At 37.2% G+C, this 18966-nt stretch overlaps 1 protein-coding gene across 2 annotated transcripts in view; it reads left to right on the forward strand.

The window, feature by feature from the left end:
• Positions 1 to 18966, forward strand: part of LOC142336156 (uncharacterized) — a 154314-nt gene that overhangs the window by 119881 nt on the left and 15467 nt on the right. For both annotated transcript variants that reach the window (XM_075384755.1, XM_075384756.1), the window contains 2 exons: positions 10060 to 10217; positions 11058 to 11196. In XM_075384755.1, coding sequence (XP_075240870.1) covers positions 10060 to 10217; positions 11058 to 11196 — 297 coding nt within the window. The remainder of the gene's footprint in view (positions 1 to 10059; positions 10218 to 11057; positions 11197 to 18966) is intronic.

Below are 18966 nucleotides of genomic sequence, written 5' to 3' on the forward strand. Positions count from 1 at the left end.
TTCAGTCTAAGTACACATGGGATGTTACATACCGAGTTTGGTTCGATTTGGACAACTCCTTGACCCGACGAAAAAGACCTATTTTTAAAATTCGTTATTCGCGAAATTCGCAAATTTCCGTATAAAAAGCTAACTTTTTTCCTAGACAAGCTATAGCAAAAGTTCTTTTTGTTTTACACTCTAAATACCCATGGTATACTCCATGCCGAGTTTGGTCCACTTTGGACAACTCTATGGCCTAATCAAAAAGACCTATTTTTAAAAATTATTTAATATTAATTGTTCGAATTAATCGGAAATTAACGTACGAAAAGCTAACTTTTTTCCTAGACAAGCTATTGCAAAAATTCTTGTTGTTTTTTACTCTAGATACCCAAGGGATACTTCATGCCAGGTTTGGTTTGATTTGGACAACTCCTTGACCTGACGAAAAAGACCTATTTTTAAAATTCGTTATTCGCGAAATTCGCAAATTTCCGTATGAAAACCTAACTTTTTTCCTAGACAAGCTATAGCAAAAGTTCTTTTTGTTTTACACTCTAGATACCCATGGTATACTCCATGCCGAGTTTGGTCCACTTTGGACAACTCTATGTCCTAAGCAAACAGACCTATTTTTAAAAATTATTTAATATTAATTGTTCGAATTAATCGGAAATTAACGTACGAAAAGCTAACTTTTTTCCTAGACAAGCTATTGCAAAAGTTCTTGTTGTTTTTTACTCTAGATACCCAAGGGATACTTCATGCCAGGTTTGGTTTGGTTTGGACAACTCCTTGACCCGACGAAAAAGACCTATTTTTAAAATTCGTTATTCGCGAAATTCGCAAATTTCCGCATGAAAACCTAACTTTTTTCCTAGAAAAGCTATAGCAAAAATTCCTTTTCCAATAGGTACATACGCTCTAGGTACATATGGGATACTCCATGCCGAGTTCGGTTCGATTTGGACAACTCCTTGACCCGACGAAAAATACTATATTTAGAAATTGAATATTCGAATACTTAATTTCTAAAAATTGTATTTTTCATCGGGTCAAGGAGTTGTCCATATCGAACCGAACTCGGTATGGAGTATCCCATATGTACCTAGAGCGTATTGCAAAAGGAATTTTTGCTATAGCTTTTCTAGGAAAAAAGTTAGGTTTTCATACGGAAGTTTGCGAATTTCGCGAATAACGAATTTTAAAAATAGGTCTTTTTCGTCGGGTCAAGGAGTTGTCCAAATCAAACCAAACCTGGCATGAAGTATCCCTTGGGTATCTAGAGTAAAAAACAACAAGTGTTTTTGCTATAGCTTGTCTAGGAAAAAAGTTAGCTTTTCGTACGTTAATTTCCGATTAATTTATTTGAAATAATCGCAAATTTCCGTTCGAAAAACTAACTTTTTTCCTAGGCAAGCTATACCAAAATTTTTTTTGTTTTAGACTCTAGCTACACAGGGGATACTCCATACCCAGTTTGGTTTGATTTGAACAACTCCTTGATCCGACGAAATAGACCAATTTTTAAAATTCAATAATTGCAATTTATTTGAAATAATAGCAAATTTCCGAATGAAAAACTAACTTTTTCCTAGGCAAGCTCTACCAAAAATTCTTTCTGTTTTAGACTGTAGGCACCCATGGTATACTCAATAACAAGTTTGGTTCACTTTGGACAACTCCTTGACCCCATAAAAAATACTATATTTAAAATTAAATATTGGAAATAATCGCAAATTTCCGTATGAAAAGCTAACATTTTTCCTAGGCAAGCTAAACCAAAAAAGTCTTTCTGTTTTAGATTCTAGGCACCCATGGTATACTCAATGCTCAGTTTGGTTCACTTTGGACAATTCCTTGACCCGATGAAAAAGACCTATTTTTAAAATTCGTTATTCGCGAAATTCGCAAATTTCCGCATGAAAACCTAACTTTTTTCCTAGAAAACCTATAGCAAAAATTCCTTTTCCAATAGGTACATACGCTCTAGGTACATATGGGACACTCCATGCCGAGTTCGGTTCGATTTGGACAACTCCTTGACCCGACGAAAAATACTATATTTAGAAATTGAATATTCGAATACTTAATTTCTAAAAATTGTATTTTTCATCGGGTCAAGGAGTTGTCCATATCGAACCGAACTCGGTATGGAGTATCCCATATGTACCTAGAGCGTATTGCAAAAGGAATTTTTGCTATAGCTTTTCTAGGAAAAAAGTTAGGTTTTCATACGGAAGTTTGCGAATTTCGCGAATAACGAATTTTAAAAATAGGTCTTTTTCGTCGGGTCAAGGAGTTGTCCAAATCAAACCAAACCTGGCATGAAGTATCCCTTGGGTATCTAGAGTAAAAAACAACAAGTATTTTTGCTATAGCTTGTCTAGGAAAAAAGTTAGCTTTTCGTACGTTAATTTCCGATTAATTTATTTGAAATAATCGCAAATTTCCGTTCGAAAAACTAACTTTTTTCCTAGGCAAGCTATACCAAAATTTTTTTTTTGTTTTAGACTCTAGCTACACAGGGGATACTCCATACCCAGTTTGGTTTTATTTGAACAACTCCTTGATCCGACGAAATAGACCAATTTTTAAAATTCAATAATTGCAATTTATTTGAAATAATAGCAAATTTCCGAATGAAAAACTAACTTTTTCCTAGGCAAGCTCTACCAAAAATTCTTTCTGTTTTAGACTGTAGGCACCCATGGTATACTCAATAACAAGTTTGGTTCACTTTGGACAACTCCTTGACCCCATAAAAAATACTATATTTAAAATTAAATATTGGAAATAATCGCAAATTTCCGTATGAAAAGCTAACTTTTTTCCTAGGCAAGCTAAACCAAAAAAGTCTTTCTGTTTTAGATTCTAGGCACCCATGGTATACTCAATGCTCAGTTTGGTTCACTTTGGACAATTCCTTGACCCGACGAAAAAGACCTATTTTTAAAATTCGTTATTCGCGAAATTCGCAAATTTCCCTATGAAAACCTAACTTTTTTCCTAGAAAAGCTATAGCAAAAATTCCTTTTGCATTACACTCTAGGTACACATGGGATACTCCATACCGAGTTTGGTTCGATTTGGACAACTCCTTGACCCGACGAAAAAGACCTATTTTTAAAATTCAATAATTGCAATTTATTTGATATAATAGCAAATTTCCGAATGAAAAACTAACTTTTTTTCTAGGCAAGCTATACCAAAAATTCTTTATGTTTTAGACTCTAGGCACCCACGGTATACTCAATGCTCAGTTTGGTTCACTTTGGACAACTCCTTGACCCGACGAAAAAGACCTATTTTAAAAATTCGTTATTCGCGAAATTCGCAAATTTCCGTATGAAAACCTAACTTTTCTCCTAGGCAAGCTATATCAAAAATTCCTTCTGTTTTAGACTCTAGGCACCCATGGTATACTCAACACCCAGTTTGGTTCACTTTGAACAATTACTTGACCCGATAAAAAATACTAAATTTGAAAATTATATATTGGAAATAATCGCAAATTTCCGTATGAAAAGCTAACTTTTTTTCTAGGCAAGCTATACCAAAAATTCTTTCTGTTTCAGACTCTAGGCACCCATGGTATACTCAATACCCAGTTTGGTTCACTTTGGACAATTCCTTGACCCGATAAAAAATACTACATTTGAAAATTAAATATTGGAAATAATCGCAAATTTCCGTATGAAAAGTTAACTTTTTTTCTAGGCGAGCTATACCAAAAATTCTTTCTGTTTTAGATTCTAGGCACCAATGGTATACTCAATACTCGGTTTGGTTCTGTTTGGACAACTCCTTGACCCGACAAAAAAGACCTATTTTTAAAATTCGTTATTCGCGAAATTCGCAAATTTCCTTTTGAAAACCTAACTTTTTTCCTAGGCAAGCTATACCGAAAATTTCCTTCTGTTTTAGACTCTAGGCACCCATGGTATACTCAATACCCAGTTTGGTTCACTTTGGACAACTCCTTGACCCGAAAAAAAGTACTATATTTGAAAATTAAATATTGGAAATAATCGCAAATTTCCGTATGAAAAGCTAACTTTTTTTTCTAGGCAAGCTATACCAAAAACTCTTTCTGTTTTAGATTTTAGGCACCCATGGTATACTCAATACTTGGTTTGGTTCTGTTTGGACAACTCCTTGACCCGACGAAAAAGACCTATTTTTAAAATTCGTTATTCGCGAAATTCGCAAATTTCCGTATGAAAACCTAACTTTTCTCCTAGGCAAGCTATACCAAAAACTCCTTCTGTTTTAGACTCTAGGCACCCATGGTATACTCAATGCCCAGTTTGGTTCACTTTGGACAACTCCTTGACCCGAAAAAAATACTATATTTGAAAATTAAATATTGGAAATAATCGCAAATTTGCGTATGAAAAGCTAACTTCTTTTCTAGGCAAGCTATACCAAAAATTCTTTCTGTTTTAGACTCTAGGCACCCATGGTATACTCAATACCCAGTTTGGTTCACTTTGGACAACTCCTTGACCCAATAAAAAATACTATATTTGAAAATTATATATTGGAAATAATCGCAAATTTCCGTATGAAAACCTAACTTTCTTCCCTAGAAATGCTATAGCAAAAATTCCTTTTGTTTAACACTTTAGATACACATGGGATACTCCATACCACCGAGTTTGGTTTGATTTGGACAACTCCTTGACCCGATGAAAAAGACCAAAAACTGCATATTTCGCTACGGTACACAATGAAAATCGAGAAATAGGTTTGAATTGATTGATTTTCAGGAAGGTCTGTTGGTAATCTAGGGTTTCCCCTGCAGACCGACCACTAATTGAATGAATTATATAAATTTATAAATACAACGCATCAATAAAAAGTAGTTTGAAAAGAATCAAGACAATTTTTAAATTCAAAATTCAAAATTTCAAAATTCAAATTGAGAGGTTATAAATTTGACCAATTCAATACTGCTATCTATATAGAGTAATTTGATTACGAACTTGATTGAATAATCTAAAATCTGCGACATTTGGAATTGAAGAAAATGCAATAGAGTCTTTGACTACTACTACTAACTAATCTATCAAACAAAATCAAACAATCAGTAAACAATTTCAGAAAACAATAGCACAATCAGAAATTTCGAACACAGTGAACTTTCGCTGACTGCGAATTATAAGCTTTTGATTCCAGCACGTGAAATGCTTACGTTTATTGACAACCTTCATTGCTGGCTTCTTTATAACTGGCATCCTCGATCTACCGTTAAAATCGCATATAAGTTTCCTCAGCTTCCCTATTTTCACAAATTTCATGCCGTTGTATTTGTTCTTCTGGTCTTGCTTTAATAAATCCATCGCCCGACGACAATCAGCAGAACCACAAAAGTCAATTCATCCATTATACTTCCATTGACACTTATCAGCGGATATTTTGTCATTGGGCCTCAATTTTCCCAACTTGACTTGCTTGATGCCATTGAACAGCTTTTCCACTTTTCCTAGTGCCTCCCCGGGTTGACAATTTGCAGCAAAATTTTCAAACTTGAACGAAATGGTCAAACTTGTGTCAACTTGTGGCTTGTATCTGTACTTGGCCATTTCCGCTTTGCAATCACGATCGAGCTTCAATTTGGCAACATACGCCTTCTTTCTTTCTCCCCCAGGGCATTCCAACTCATCAACAAAACAAGTTACAACCTTATCATCATTCACGTCACCGTCAAAGTAGCCAAGACAATGCATATCAAAAAGAACAGGATGCATATCAACCCAAAATCTCTGAAATACACCGTTTCCAACGATGTATTGAACGTATTTCCTCTATCTGCACCTACGTGCTCATCGACGCGCGGAATCTGGGCCGAGAGCCCCGAGGCCCAGCCGGGACAAGCGCACACAAGTGCGCCGAGCCAAATCCAATCTGAGGCCAACCGCCGAACGCATTGCAATCCAATCTGTTACTACTAATGACTAACTTTCCGACACTCTCTCCTTCATTTGAAACTTTCGATACGATACCACGTTCATATTTATACATGCTTCCATCGAGGAGGTAGGGACGCAATCGATGAGCTACTCTCTGCTGTCACTTGACCTGACAGCACACGCATAAGCATGTCACGTGACCGGATGGACGCGGCAAACGAAAGTTTCACTTTGTCATCTGGGTTAGCCGCTATAATTATGAAGTAAATTATCAAAGTGATAAAACTAATATATTCGAGAAGCTCTATGGCTATAATATAGTACGACTATGAAAATACGTAAAAAAAGTGGTTGCAACGGAGGGGGGAGACGGAAAGGATGAAATTGAAAGGTTGGGGGGGTGGGGTTGGGGGGGTGGGTTTGGGGGGTGGGGTTGGGGGGCTGGTATGCGTCCGAAAAAGGCTTATATCTCGAAAACTACTTAACCAAATTGAAAAAATGAATATGTTTTGGAATCAGCATGAACTGGAGGATCAACCTGGCGTTAAAAAAAGTTAAAAAAGTAAGGGATAAAAACTCGATTTTTGACAATTTGGCTGAAATTTGCCTATTTTCAGCAAAGTTTGGAAAATCGGAAAATTAGGCAATGAAGTTAAACCGAAACTTTTCAACCCATATATATTCGTAAAGAGGATTAAATTGGCAAGAAAATGATATAATATACTTTTAAATACGTCGTGTAAAAAAAAGTTATTAAACTAAACAACTTTGAAAATTCGAAAATTTTGCTAAAATCGACCCTGATTTCGGTGTCTACATTGCCCTCGCATTCTCTTGTTTGGCAATACTTTAAAAAGATAATAACATGGATGTTGGAAGCGTGAATTCTAGTTTACCATGCTACCAAAAACTTGTACGCTTTGTCTTGAAAAAGTGGGAAATATAGTCAAAGTAACTCAAAAATGCCAAATTTTTGGCCCCTAAATCGCTAATTATTGAAAATTTTGAAATCAAATAAACAAAGTAGAAAAAAGATCTATATATATTCTTAAAGTACATTAACACGGCAACAAAATGAGCCATTATAGACTTTCTATATCGTCTTCTTCAAAAAGTTATTAACAGACGTTTTTCATGAAATTCGACTTTTTCTTCACCTAATTCGACGGTTCATTACAATTTTGTGAACAAATCAAAATATTGGCATTTAGTTCTACACAAACTCATAAAGTACGTTAACACGGCAACAAAATGAGCTATAATAGACTTTCTAACTCGTCTTTTTTCAGAAAATTACTAACAGACGTTTTTCATGAAGTTCGACTTTTTCTTCACATAATTCGACTGTTCTTTAAAATTTTGTGAACAAATCAAAATATTGGCATTTACTCTTACACAAACCCATAAAGTACATTATCACAGACAGCAATAAAATAAGCTATCATACACTTTTTAGCTAGTCTTTGTCAAAAAGTTATTAACAAAAGCTTTTCATGAAGTTCGACAATTCCTTCACCTAGTTCAACACTTCTTTGAGAATTTCTTGTAGAAATCAAGTGATTGGCATTTATAAATACACAAACTCTAAAAGTACAATTTTAAGGCTACCAAATGAGTTATAATACACTTTCTAACTAGTATTTTTCAAAAAGTTATTATCAAAAGTTTTTCATGAAAATCGACAATTTTGGCACCTAATTCAACAAATCTTTGAAAGTTTCTTTCAGAATTCAGAACATTGACATCTGTTACTAAACAAACTCTGAATTTAAACGGTCAGGGCTAGAAAATAAGCTATCATAAGCATTTTAACTTGTCTCTTTCAGAAAGTTATTAATAAAAGTTTTTCACGAAGTTCGAAAAATTCTTCACCTAATTCAAAAATTTTGTACAATTTCTTATAAAAGTCAAAAGATTGGCATCTGTTACTCCTCAATCTCTAAATGTACTTTGTCAAAGCTGCCAAATGAGCTATCATATATATTTTAACTCGTTTATTTCAGAACGTTATTAGCAAAAGTTTTTCATGAAGTTCGACGAATTCTTCACCTAATTCAATAATTCTTCAAAATTTCTTATAGAAGTCAAAAAATTGGCATCTGTTACTACACAAACTCTGTCAGTACATTATCAGGGCTACCAAAGGAGTTACCATGCATTTTCTAACTCGTAATTTCTAAAAAGTTATTAACGAAAGTCTTTCATGAAATTCGACACCTTTTTTGTTTCCTTTGAACACTTTCCAATTTGACTTGCCCCAAGCTGATTTTTTTTGATAAAGTGCAAGTCGAGATTGAAAGTAAATTTTAGCAAGATTTCAAAACCCCAGGTTGGGGGGGTCGATTCTTTGCCCGATCATATAGAAAAATAGGATTTAAGATTTAAAATTTTCAATATTTTACAAATTTTGTCTCCTTTGAACACTTTCCAATCTGACTTACACCAAACTGATTTTTTTGATAAGGTGCAAGTGTAGATTGAAAGTAAATTTTAGCAAGAATTCAAAACACCAGATTGGGTGGGTCGATTTTTTGCTCGATCATATAAAAAAATAGGATTTAAGATTAAAAATTTTCGATATTTTACAAATTTTGTCTCCTTTGAACACTTTCCAATTTGACTTACCCCAAACTGATTTTTTTGATAAGGTGCAAGTGTAGATTGCAAGTAAATTTTAGCAAGATTTCAAAACCCCAGTTTGGGGGGGTCGATTTTTTGCTCGATCATATAGAAAAATAGGATTTAAGATAAAAAATTTTCGATGTTTTTCAGATTTTGTCTCCTTTGAACACTTTCCAATTTGACTTACCCCAAACTGATTTTTTTTGATAAGGTGCACGTGTAGATTGAAAGTAAATTTTTGCAAGAATTGAAAACCCCAGGTTGGGGGGGTCGATTTTTTGCTCGATCATACAGTGAAATATTTTTTAAGAATAAAGTGTAGATCCTAAAAATAGGGGTGTAAGAGTGTAAAAATAATTGCTACTTAATTTAAGGGTGGAAAAAAGAGTGTAATCTTTTATCCATCCACCTTAAATTACGCTGTCTTAAAAATAGGGGTGTAAGAGTGTAAAAATAATTGATACTTAATATAAGGGTGGAAATAAGAGTGTAATCTTTTATCCGTCCACCTTAATTTACACTGTCTTAAAAATAAGGGTGTAAGAGTGTAAAAATAATTGATACTTAATATAAGGGTGGAAAAAAGAGTGTAATCTATTATAATTCCACCCTTAATTACACTCTTTACAAAGAGTGTAAAAAGAGTGGACAAAAGAGTGTAATTAAAGTGTAATTTTTTAAAATTACACTCTTCCACTCTTTTCCCCGATAAATAACAGTGGAAAACGGATTACACCCTAATCCCCGCTAATTAGGGGTGGAATAGGGGTGAAACCTCGACCCGGGTAATGAAAGTGGTCCTGTTTGGTTTCTCGACGACAATTGACGACAATACATTGTCGGTTGAAGTAAAAAAAAACAAAAGGTTCTGCGGTGTGATTTTATCAGCGAAACTTTAAATGAATATTGGAATTTATAAAAAGAAATTAGCAGTGAACTTCTCTCTGGTACTAGCCGCAATAAACGATATTTTCATGATTTAAAAAGGCAGACGGTGATGGACTTCAGATACCAGATCAGCCAGCAAAATCAAGGCCAAATTAAATTGCATATTTATAGTAGCATATGTCCAGTGAGCGAAGCCAGAATCATAAAATTCAATGTTACCACTTTATGCACATATGGAATGAACTTTATCCTTTATCATGCTACCGAATTCATTAGACAAGGACATCTACACTCATCCAAACTCAAATAATTGAGAATAAGGATAGAGCTTGAGAATAGACAAAATCAACAGCTAAATTCAAATTTGGATAACTTAATCTAATATACAAAGCTCATTAAATTGTAAATTTTCTCGAGTGGTACGTTAATTTGGTGGGGTGTCCTGTGTCCGTACATCTGTTTACTGATTAGACAGTTTAACTTTGCTATGACATCATACAGTTTTTAATTGCCTATGTTCGGATATTTTGCACTGAATTTAATAATTAATGTAAAAAATGCAGTTCAAATGTCAGTTATACAAAACCTCGACACTTGTGAGAAAAAAAAAGTTTATAAAAAGAAATCACTTATAATTGACATTTTTGCATAGCTTGTTTGTGGATGGAATTGAATACCTGCCTGCACCGTTCTCCTATCCTCACACAGTGACTGGCCTCAACCCAGGGCAGATGTACACTTTTTATGCAGAGGCGGAGCAGTTCGGAGAAACAGTTCAGTCATCAGATATTGATTTGATCCTTTCAGGAGGTTATTTCACTAAATTGACATACTTCCTTGTACTACTTCCCGCGTTTAAAATGAAAATATAGCAGCCCGGGCCATGTCCCAAACTTGGCTGTTCAGGGGTGGGGGGATAACGTACTTACCAGCTTAAAATTGGTCGGAGTAGATTTTCTCGAAAGTTTCACTGGAAGTATTGATCATAAACGGGGAATTTTTTGTGGTCATAAGTCGGAAATGTCAGCCATTTGTTTTAGGAGTAAGCCTGACATCAATTGGATGATAAATCAAAATCCTCTTTTTGCCACTGGTCAAAACAGCCACTAAAACACCAAAGAGCTCGCGCGTTCAAATTTGTTTGGTCTGATCGGTACCCTGGTTATGCGAGAATTCATAACTTGCAAGAATCTTGCCAGATTTTGAATTCATTTTGAAGGGTATTTAATTTTTTCTCCGAGATTAGCATTTCAGTTTCGAAAGTTATATGGATATGAAAAACTTAACCAAAACTTACTTCCAGTGCCAATTAATGAGCAAAAATATTTCTAAATTACTATTATGAATTAGTTCATTAAACTCATTTATAGTGTATTTCCGCACTAAAAAATTTCGACAAAAATGATACTGCAAGTTTTGGCTTTAGAGGTTTCTTAAACTGAAGTAATTTTGATCGTTAAATTTCTGTTTGGAAAAAATATATAGCATCGTCTTCCAAGTTAATTCAAAATCTTGCAACATTCTTGCAAGTCATCCATTCGGGCTTTACTAGGGTGGGAGATGAGACTGGGGAGTGTGCAAACATATGTATTGAAATTGTAATCGAAATAGATTAGTACCATGTTAGATTATGCAAGTAAATATTTTCAGAAATCAAGTCACAGCCGAAATCTGAAAACAAGACCTCCGATATATCGATTGGCATTTTGCTGGGGATTGTGTGTGCAGCAATTGCTGTGATTCTGGGCTTCATAGTCCTGGCAGTGGTTGTGCTTCGCTTCTGTGTCCTGTAAGTATCTAAAGCAGTCTACGTACTAAATATCCCATGGACATATTTTCAACTTAAATGCGAGCAGAAATGAGTTTTTATTCGGCAAAGCGTTCATAAAGTTAATAACAACAGATTATTTGAGAAATTATAGCCCCCCCACGAAGTTATAGCCCTCCACTGTATTGTGTTTACCAATGGGGGATATATGTGTTATCTGACGGGAGGGGTCCTATATCTGTAATGGGAAAGAATGGTGTCATCAATACATCATTGATGCCCAATTAATTAGAGAACATCTATGCACTATTATGGATCTTTGCCCGAAACAGACCTTCAATGGTTAAGAGAAGAAGTGACAAAACAAAAGGAAGCAAAGAAAAGCAGTCGAATTTCAACACACAAAAAACTAAAAAACTGAGAACTGATTTATTTATCTTAAACGCTTGTATCATCATTATTAATTCAAATAAGCAAAATGATTTCCTGAGTATACTTAAGGCGGTCAATGTGACATTCTGACGCCCAACGAAAAAGACAAAGGATCTAAAATTTCCTTCTCGAAGAATTTTTTTCTCGTAAAAAGGGTAGAGAAGGAAATTTTAGAAAAAACCCATCCCATCCAACACCCGGGAGAACACCCATTCCATCACGAGACGAGCTTCATATATTTAACTGGGCTTTCTTATTTCATTATTATTTATCTTTCCCTGTTATTTTTTCGCCCGTTTGATTATTCACCCCTTTCTTGCGACCTGAGAATTTTTTCCGGATATGACCAAAAATTACTGGCAAATTTCGATGTTTCAACAATTTTACCTTCTTGCATTTTCCGGTAATTCCGACCGAGCGCTTTAATATCCGTTCCCAATTTTACGAAACGAGCGTAACACACACGAGCCCACCAAACACGTTTCAACAGCATTCTCTTTGTTTTTATGTCCGGAAAAACAACGACCTTATTCTGAACTATATATTTTTTCCAAATGCTATGTAGAGTCGGCATTGGTAGGGTATTCAGGTAGGTTTCGGTTGTTCAGGTAGCTTTCTCTGGTGTTATCAGGTAGGTTTAAGTGGTATCTGGTAGGTTATTGAATACATATCAGGTAGGTTGCAGGTAGGTCCAGGTAGGTATTTGGTAGATTTTAGGTATTCAGCTAGTTTTTTTTCAGGTAGTTTTCAATTTGGTTTTTGGTTAGGTTTCAGGTAGGTACCTAGTAGGTTTTTAGGTATTCAGGTAGGTTTACCAGGTAGGTTTTGCAGGTTCTAACAGACTTGCTGAAAAAATTTCGTAGCGCATCGAAGAAAGAAGCTGTCTTTGTTAGACCGGTGAAATTCAATGGTTTTTACTAGAACTGGAAAATCCACAGGAAGTAACAACCAAACAATGATCTCCTCAAATTCGCAGACACAATACTCAGACGACAACACCGAAAGTCAAGAGCAGGTCTCTGAAGATCCCCATTTAAAACGTCTGACCAACTTAAAGTTGATGTACGAAAGTGAAATCGAGTCGTGCATCGAATTTATTACATCTGGCATCGACTGCGGCGAGGACTCAGAGACAGTCGAGGAAACTCTCCTTGAAATCAAGGAACTTCAGGAGAAGTACGAACTTACAATTCATGAACTTTTAGACAAAGCACCATCATCTGATGCAGAAAATTTATGCTCTCATTTGAGCAAACTCAAATTCAAGATACGGAAGATTACTTCCGCATACCGAAAATACAAAAAGGAACTTGTGTCCGCAACACAAAGCAACCAAACAAATAACATCCCGAGGGTGACCTTTGACAACAGCAGTTATCAAACTCATACTGAGGCATCTCTAACGACCAACATTTTCTCAGCACCCGCTGAAAACAGTTCTTACAGTGAATCCTTCCTTAACAATGCTGCCCCCAGTAGCTTAATGGGAGATTCAAACACAATTTTGCCGCCGGCAAATTTGTCGCAACAACTCACCACCACATCTGCTGACGTATCAGGCACCAGCACCATCAACAATGCCTTGTCTGGAGTTACCTCTGGTGGCTTCAATTCCACTTCCACAAAAATCGACGGCGCATTTCCCTCATTCGATGTTTCTCATCAGGCGGCCCAAACTTCTTCTTTAAATCCGCCAATCAGAACTTCGCAACCATCCTCTACACTTCCAGCAGTTGGTATTGTGCCTCAGACTCTTACCTCAATGTCTTCTTGTTTTCAGAAATCGGTTCCGAAGTTACAGGCAACAAAGTTTGATGGAGATCCATTAAGTTGGTTAAAGTGGTTCAGTGTGTTTCAAGCAACAATTGATCGTTCTCCAATGTCCTCTGCAGAAAAAATGATTCATCTGCAATCGCTCCTGATTGGAGAAGCAAAAGCACTGGTTGACGGCTATGGCTGCAATGGCAGTCTGTACGCACCCGCTTTAGCACGTCTGGAAGAACATTTTGGTAATCCGAACAGGATTGTCAATGCCTTCCTCGAAAAAGTGTCACATTTTAGACCCCCTAACCTGACAATCCCAGACAGTTATACGCAGTTCTCTGCTTTCCTTTTAACCCTTGTGGACACATTTCAGCAACTTGGATTCAACCATGACATACATTCCACTACAAATGTCAATCAAGCCTTAAACAAGCTTCCAACACCAGTCCGCTTGGAATGGAATAAGCACGTTTTGGAAAGAAGTTTACTTCAACCATCTCTGAAAGAGCTTTCGGAGTGGCTTCTGATCTATGCAAAGGCTTGCAGAGATTTACCCACCTCTTGTGCATCAGCTCAACCTCCAAGCACTCGTTCAAAGGCCTCTAATCATTTTTGGAAGCATTCGAATCAGCAAACCCAATTCAACCGTCCGTCCAACAGATCTCACCAGGATCAACGCACAAACCCGTCAAATAGCTTTCAACCAAGCTCTGCGAAAGGTGTCGTTTGTCCAAACAACGGTAGCTGTCAGTATTTATACAAATGTTCTCATTTCCAAGATCTGTTTCCACTCGATAGACGAGAACACGTGAAAAAATTGAAACTATGTTTCAACTGTTTTGGTAGTCACCATGTACAACAATGCACATCAAAAAATGTTTGTCGCTCTAGAGACTGCGGCGAAAAGCACCACACAATGCTCCATGAAAGCTTCATTGCAAAAAATCAAGCAATCCGACCCTCTTCAACAGTTAAATCGGTTCAACTGCATGGCACAGGTCAAGTTGCTTTCTTACCAGTTCAACTGTCTAACGGGGAGAAAACGTTTGAGACATATGCTTATCTTGACAACGGAAGTTGCCAGAGCCTCCTCCTCCAATCCGCAGCTCTGATTCTAGGTATTGATATGAACACTTTTGGCAAGATGCCTATTAGTGGCTACCACACAACAAAAGAAATAGATTGTTCTCCAATGTCTTTAAAAATTAAACCTTATCAGTCTAATAAGACACCAGTTCTCGTAAACGAAGTCTTGGCAGTACCCGATTTGAATATGAACCCTGTTAACACTAATGAGCTGAACAAGCTTTGCAAGAAATTTGAACATCTCAATCACATTTCGTTCCCTAATGTTGATGAAAATAAAGTTTCAATAATCATCGGCATCGACAATCTTCAACTGATCCATTACAGTAAGGTGATAAACGGCCCAAAAAACACGCCCTGGGCTGTAGAAACTCCTCTAGGATGGACATGTGCAGGTAAAACTAGCGTCACAGCAGACGAACAGAATCCAGTGTTCAAAACACAAATCAACTCTCATCCTCATCTAGACAATGAACTTTTCACAAAAGTACAACAGTGGATGAAAATTGAGAACTACGGTATAGCTTCATCAAAAAGGGCTATGTCTAAATATGATGAAAAAGCTCTGCAAATCCTTGAGTTGACTACAAACTTTTCTGATGGTCACCACGAAATAGGCCTTCTTTGGAAGGAAAACGCCAAGTTACCAAACAACAGATGGCTACCAGAAAAACAGTTAAAGCAATTAAACAAAAAACTCTCAACAAAACCAGATCTACAAAGTAAGTACGAGGAGACGCTCCAGAAAGATCTTCAAAATGATTATGTTGTCAAAGTTGATCCAGCTACAGACAAAGAAACAGCATGTTCTTATCTTCTTCATCATCCCGTTTCAAATGAAAACAAACCCGGAAAAATCAGGAGAGTCACCAATGCATCCAGTGTTTTTCAAGGTCAATCCTTGAATTCAAACCTTTGGAGGGACCCGATTTGTTGAGTAATCTTGTGGGAGTCATATTGAGATTCCTCGAGCAACAAGTGGCAATTTCAGCAGACATTGAGCTAATGTTTATGCAAATTAAAGTTGCTCCCTCTGATCGTGCGTTTCTTCGGTTTCTCTGGAATCACAATGGCAAAATCGAAGAGTATCAATACACACGTCCTATCTTCGGCGCAACATCTTCCCCATGCATAGCGTCCTACGCTCTTCGTCGTTCGGCACGTGACAATCAAGACAAATTTCCTCAAGTTTTGGACGTCATTGAGCGTAATGTTTACATGGATGACCTATATATCTCGACAGCAGACGTTGAAATTGCTGTAAACGTTATGAACAGCACCAAAGAGTGTCTTTCACTTGGTGGTTTCAACCTCACAAAGTGGAACTCTAATTCAGACGAGTTCTTGAAAAACGTCGCAAACGAAAATCTTTTGAAGCCTGATCTACCATCACCTCAACCTCAAAAAGTTTTGGGTTTACCGTGGAACGCGAGCACGGACGAGTACATCATTGACAGAAGGCTTTTCAAAAGGTTCCCCAATGATCAATTCACAACACAGAGGAAACTTTTGAAGTTCGTCGCTTCATTTTTTGATCCCCTTGGCGTTATAGCCCCTATAACAATCAGAGTGAGGAAAATATTGCAAGCGATTTGGAATAAAGGTCCACAATGGGACGCACCTCTGGACGTTCAGCAGTTCTCAGACTTTCTCCAATTCAAAAACGAACTTCCAACTTATCAGAATATCAGCATTCCAAGTGCTCTCTTCCGTAGAAACACGAAAATTCAGTCAACAGCTCTTCACACGTTCACAGACGCTTCAGAGTATGCTCTATCAGCAGTGTCTTGTCTAAGAACTGAGTATGTTGATAAAACAGTTGATGTAGTGTTCATGATGGGCAAAGCCAGAGTAGCTCCGATCAAGAGGATGACTATTCCAAACCTGGAGTTGCAAGCGGCAGTTTATGGCGCGCAATTAGCTCAGTTTATCAAAGAACAGCAAGATTTGGAAATCGGAAATTACTTTTTCTGGTCCGATAGTACAACTGTACTCCATTGGTTGAGAACTCCAGAAATGCGGCATTGAATTTTCGTTGCCAATAGACTAGCAAAGATTCTCGACGCCTCTTCATCTCTCAATTGGCGCTACATCGCTTCTTCTGATAATCCCGCTGATGACGGCTCAAGAGGCTATGAGGTTCGACAGATGAATGCAACTTCTCGTTGGTTGAGTGGACCATCATTTCTCCGCTCCGGAGAAAAAGAGTGGACTTGTCAAGATCTCTTGAAGCATAACCCACTGGTATTCTCAATACAGCCAATGGAAGCCCCTAAACCGTCAACTGAAGGGTGTGTAATAGATATTACACGTTTTAGCAACTGGAATCGGTTGATAAGAGTGACTTCGTACTGCTTCTTTTTCCGCGACCTTTGCAAGAAGCTAAGCAAACATTTGGCTCTCTCTCATCATACTTTTGCGTACAGGTATCTGATCCAGGTATCGCAGATTGAAAATTTTGCAGACGAAATGTCTGCTCTACGTAAGGGAAAGGAAATTTCAGCATCAAGTCGTTTGAAAGACCTTTGTCCGTATGTTGAAAATAATGATCAGCTCCGCCCCAAAGGTCGGTTGTCCAAGGCAATGGTTTTGGAGACTGCCCGACACCCAATCATTCTGGATGGTCTAAACAGAAATTGTGAAGCTGCTCATCAAAAATTTTCACCTTACTAACACTCACTCAGGAGTTGAACAAACCCGCTGCCTCCTTATGCAATACTTTTGGATTTTGAAATGCCGAGCTGTCGTTAGGCAGACAGTCCGCCAATGCATTCCTTGTCGGCGAATGATACAGGAAATCCAGCAACCTCAAATGTCTGATCTACCATGCGAGCGGTTACCAAGTGAGCACCACTTTGTCTTTGCGACGACAGGACTCGACTTCATAGGTCCTTTCCCCGTATCTCAATGCGGCAGACACGCTACACGCTACGTACTTCTGTTCACCTGCTTGGTGGTAAGAGCAGTTCACTTGGAGATAGCAGAAAACCTGTCTACAGATTCAACAATGAATTGCATCCGCAGATTCATTAGTCGCCGCGGAAAGCCAAAAACATTTCTCTCCGACAACGGGAAAACTTTTGTCAGCTCTTGTTCGGGACTAAAGAAAGGTATCGAAGCACTCAGAGCATCAAAAGAATTTGCCTCAAAACTCCATATTCTTGATATTGAAATTGAATGGAAGTTTAATCCTCCCCTTGCACCACATTTTGGTGGCAGTTGGGAAAGGTTAATTCAGGTGTTCAAACTGTCTTTGCACAAGGTCATTGGATCAAGAACACTAACACATGAAACGTTGTCTACCTTCACTTGCGAAATAGAATCTAACATGAACTCTCGTCCCCTCACATACACTTCGAGTGACATTAATGATCCACTTCCCCTAACACCAAACCATTTCCTTTTGGGCAGACCCACTGTTAATTTTCCACCTGGTGTTTTTTCCGAGAGAAAGATTACAATCTCAAAGTCTTGGAGAACTTCACAACACTTGGCCGAACACTTCTGGAACAGATTTCTTAGAGAATATATCCCAAACCAGCAGAAACGTTCGAAATGGACTAAAGGTTGTCCGAATTTACAAGTAGGCGATCTAGTTTGGGTTTTAGAGGATTTCACGCCTCGAGGTCTTTGGCCACTGGCCAAAGTCATTGAAGTATATCCTAGTTCGGACCAAATTGTCAGATCCGTTAAACTAAAAACCGCATTTGGGGAAAAAATTCGCCCTGTTGTTAAATTAAGCAAAGTTCTAGCTGACTAATTTTTATCAATGATTCAAACACCGATTTACAAGGTTCGGCTCTTTGTAAGTTCTGGTATTAGAAAAAGAACAATTTTTTAATGACAATTTGTACTCAAATTTTGCTTTTTCTGCGCGGGTAGAAAAATTGCTACACCGTAGCAACCTGTTACTCCCCTCAGAGCGTTCGGACATCTTTATTTTGACCTCCTCATTAAATTTTCTGGGGAACCGCAGTTTTTGCGAAATGTTTACTTTATTTTTTGCGTTTATCGGTTTATTACGCCTTTTAACCGCTTATTCTCACGTACTTCGTTTATCTTCGCAAAAACGTTCATTGAAATCCGTAAGTTGATTTTCTTGCGCAACGTCAGTTATTCGTTTATCTCGAAACTTGTTTCTTTGTTAATGGGTCACCATGTTTGCATTTTCAACCAAGAATTGTCTTTAATTTTATGGACTTACTTTACTATTCTTTGCAATCCTGCAAATGGGGCCGGCTATGTCATCAATACATCATTGATGCCCAATTTATTAGAGAACATCTATGCACTATTATGGATCTTTGCCCGAAACAGACCTTCAATGGTTAAGAGAAGAATTGACAAAACCATAGGAAGCAAAGAAAAGCAGTCGAACTTCAACACACAAAAAACTAAAAAACTGAGAACTGATTTAATTATCTTAAACGCTTGTATCATCATTATTAATTCAAATAAGCAAAATGATTTCCTGAGTATACTTAAGGCGGTCAATGTGACAAATGGAAA

Source organism: Convolutriloba macropyga, chromosome 3, assembly GCF_964194025.1.
Source record: "Convolutriloba macropyga chromosome 3, txConMacr16.3, whole genome shotgun sequence".
Lineage (NCBI taxonomy): Eukaryota > Metazoa > Xenacoelomorpha > Acoela > Convolutidae > Convolutriloba > Convolutriloba macropyga.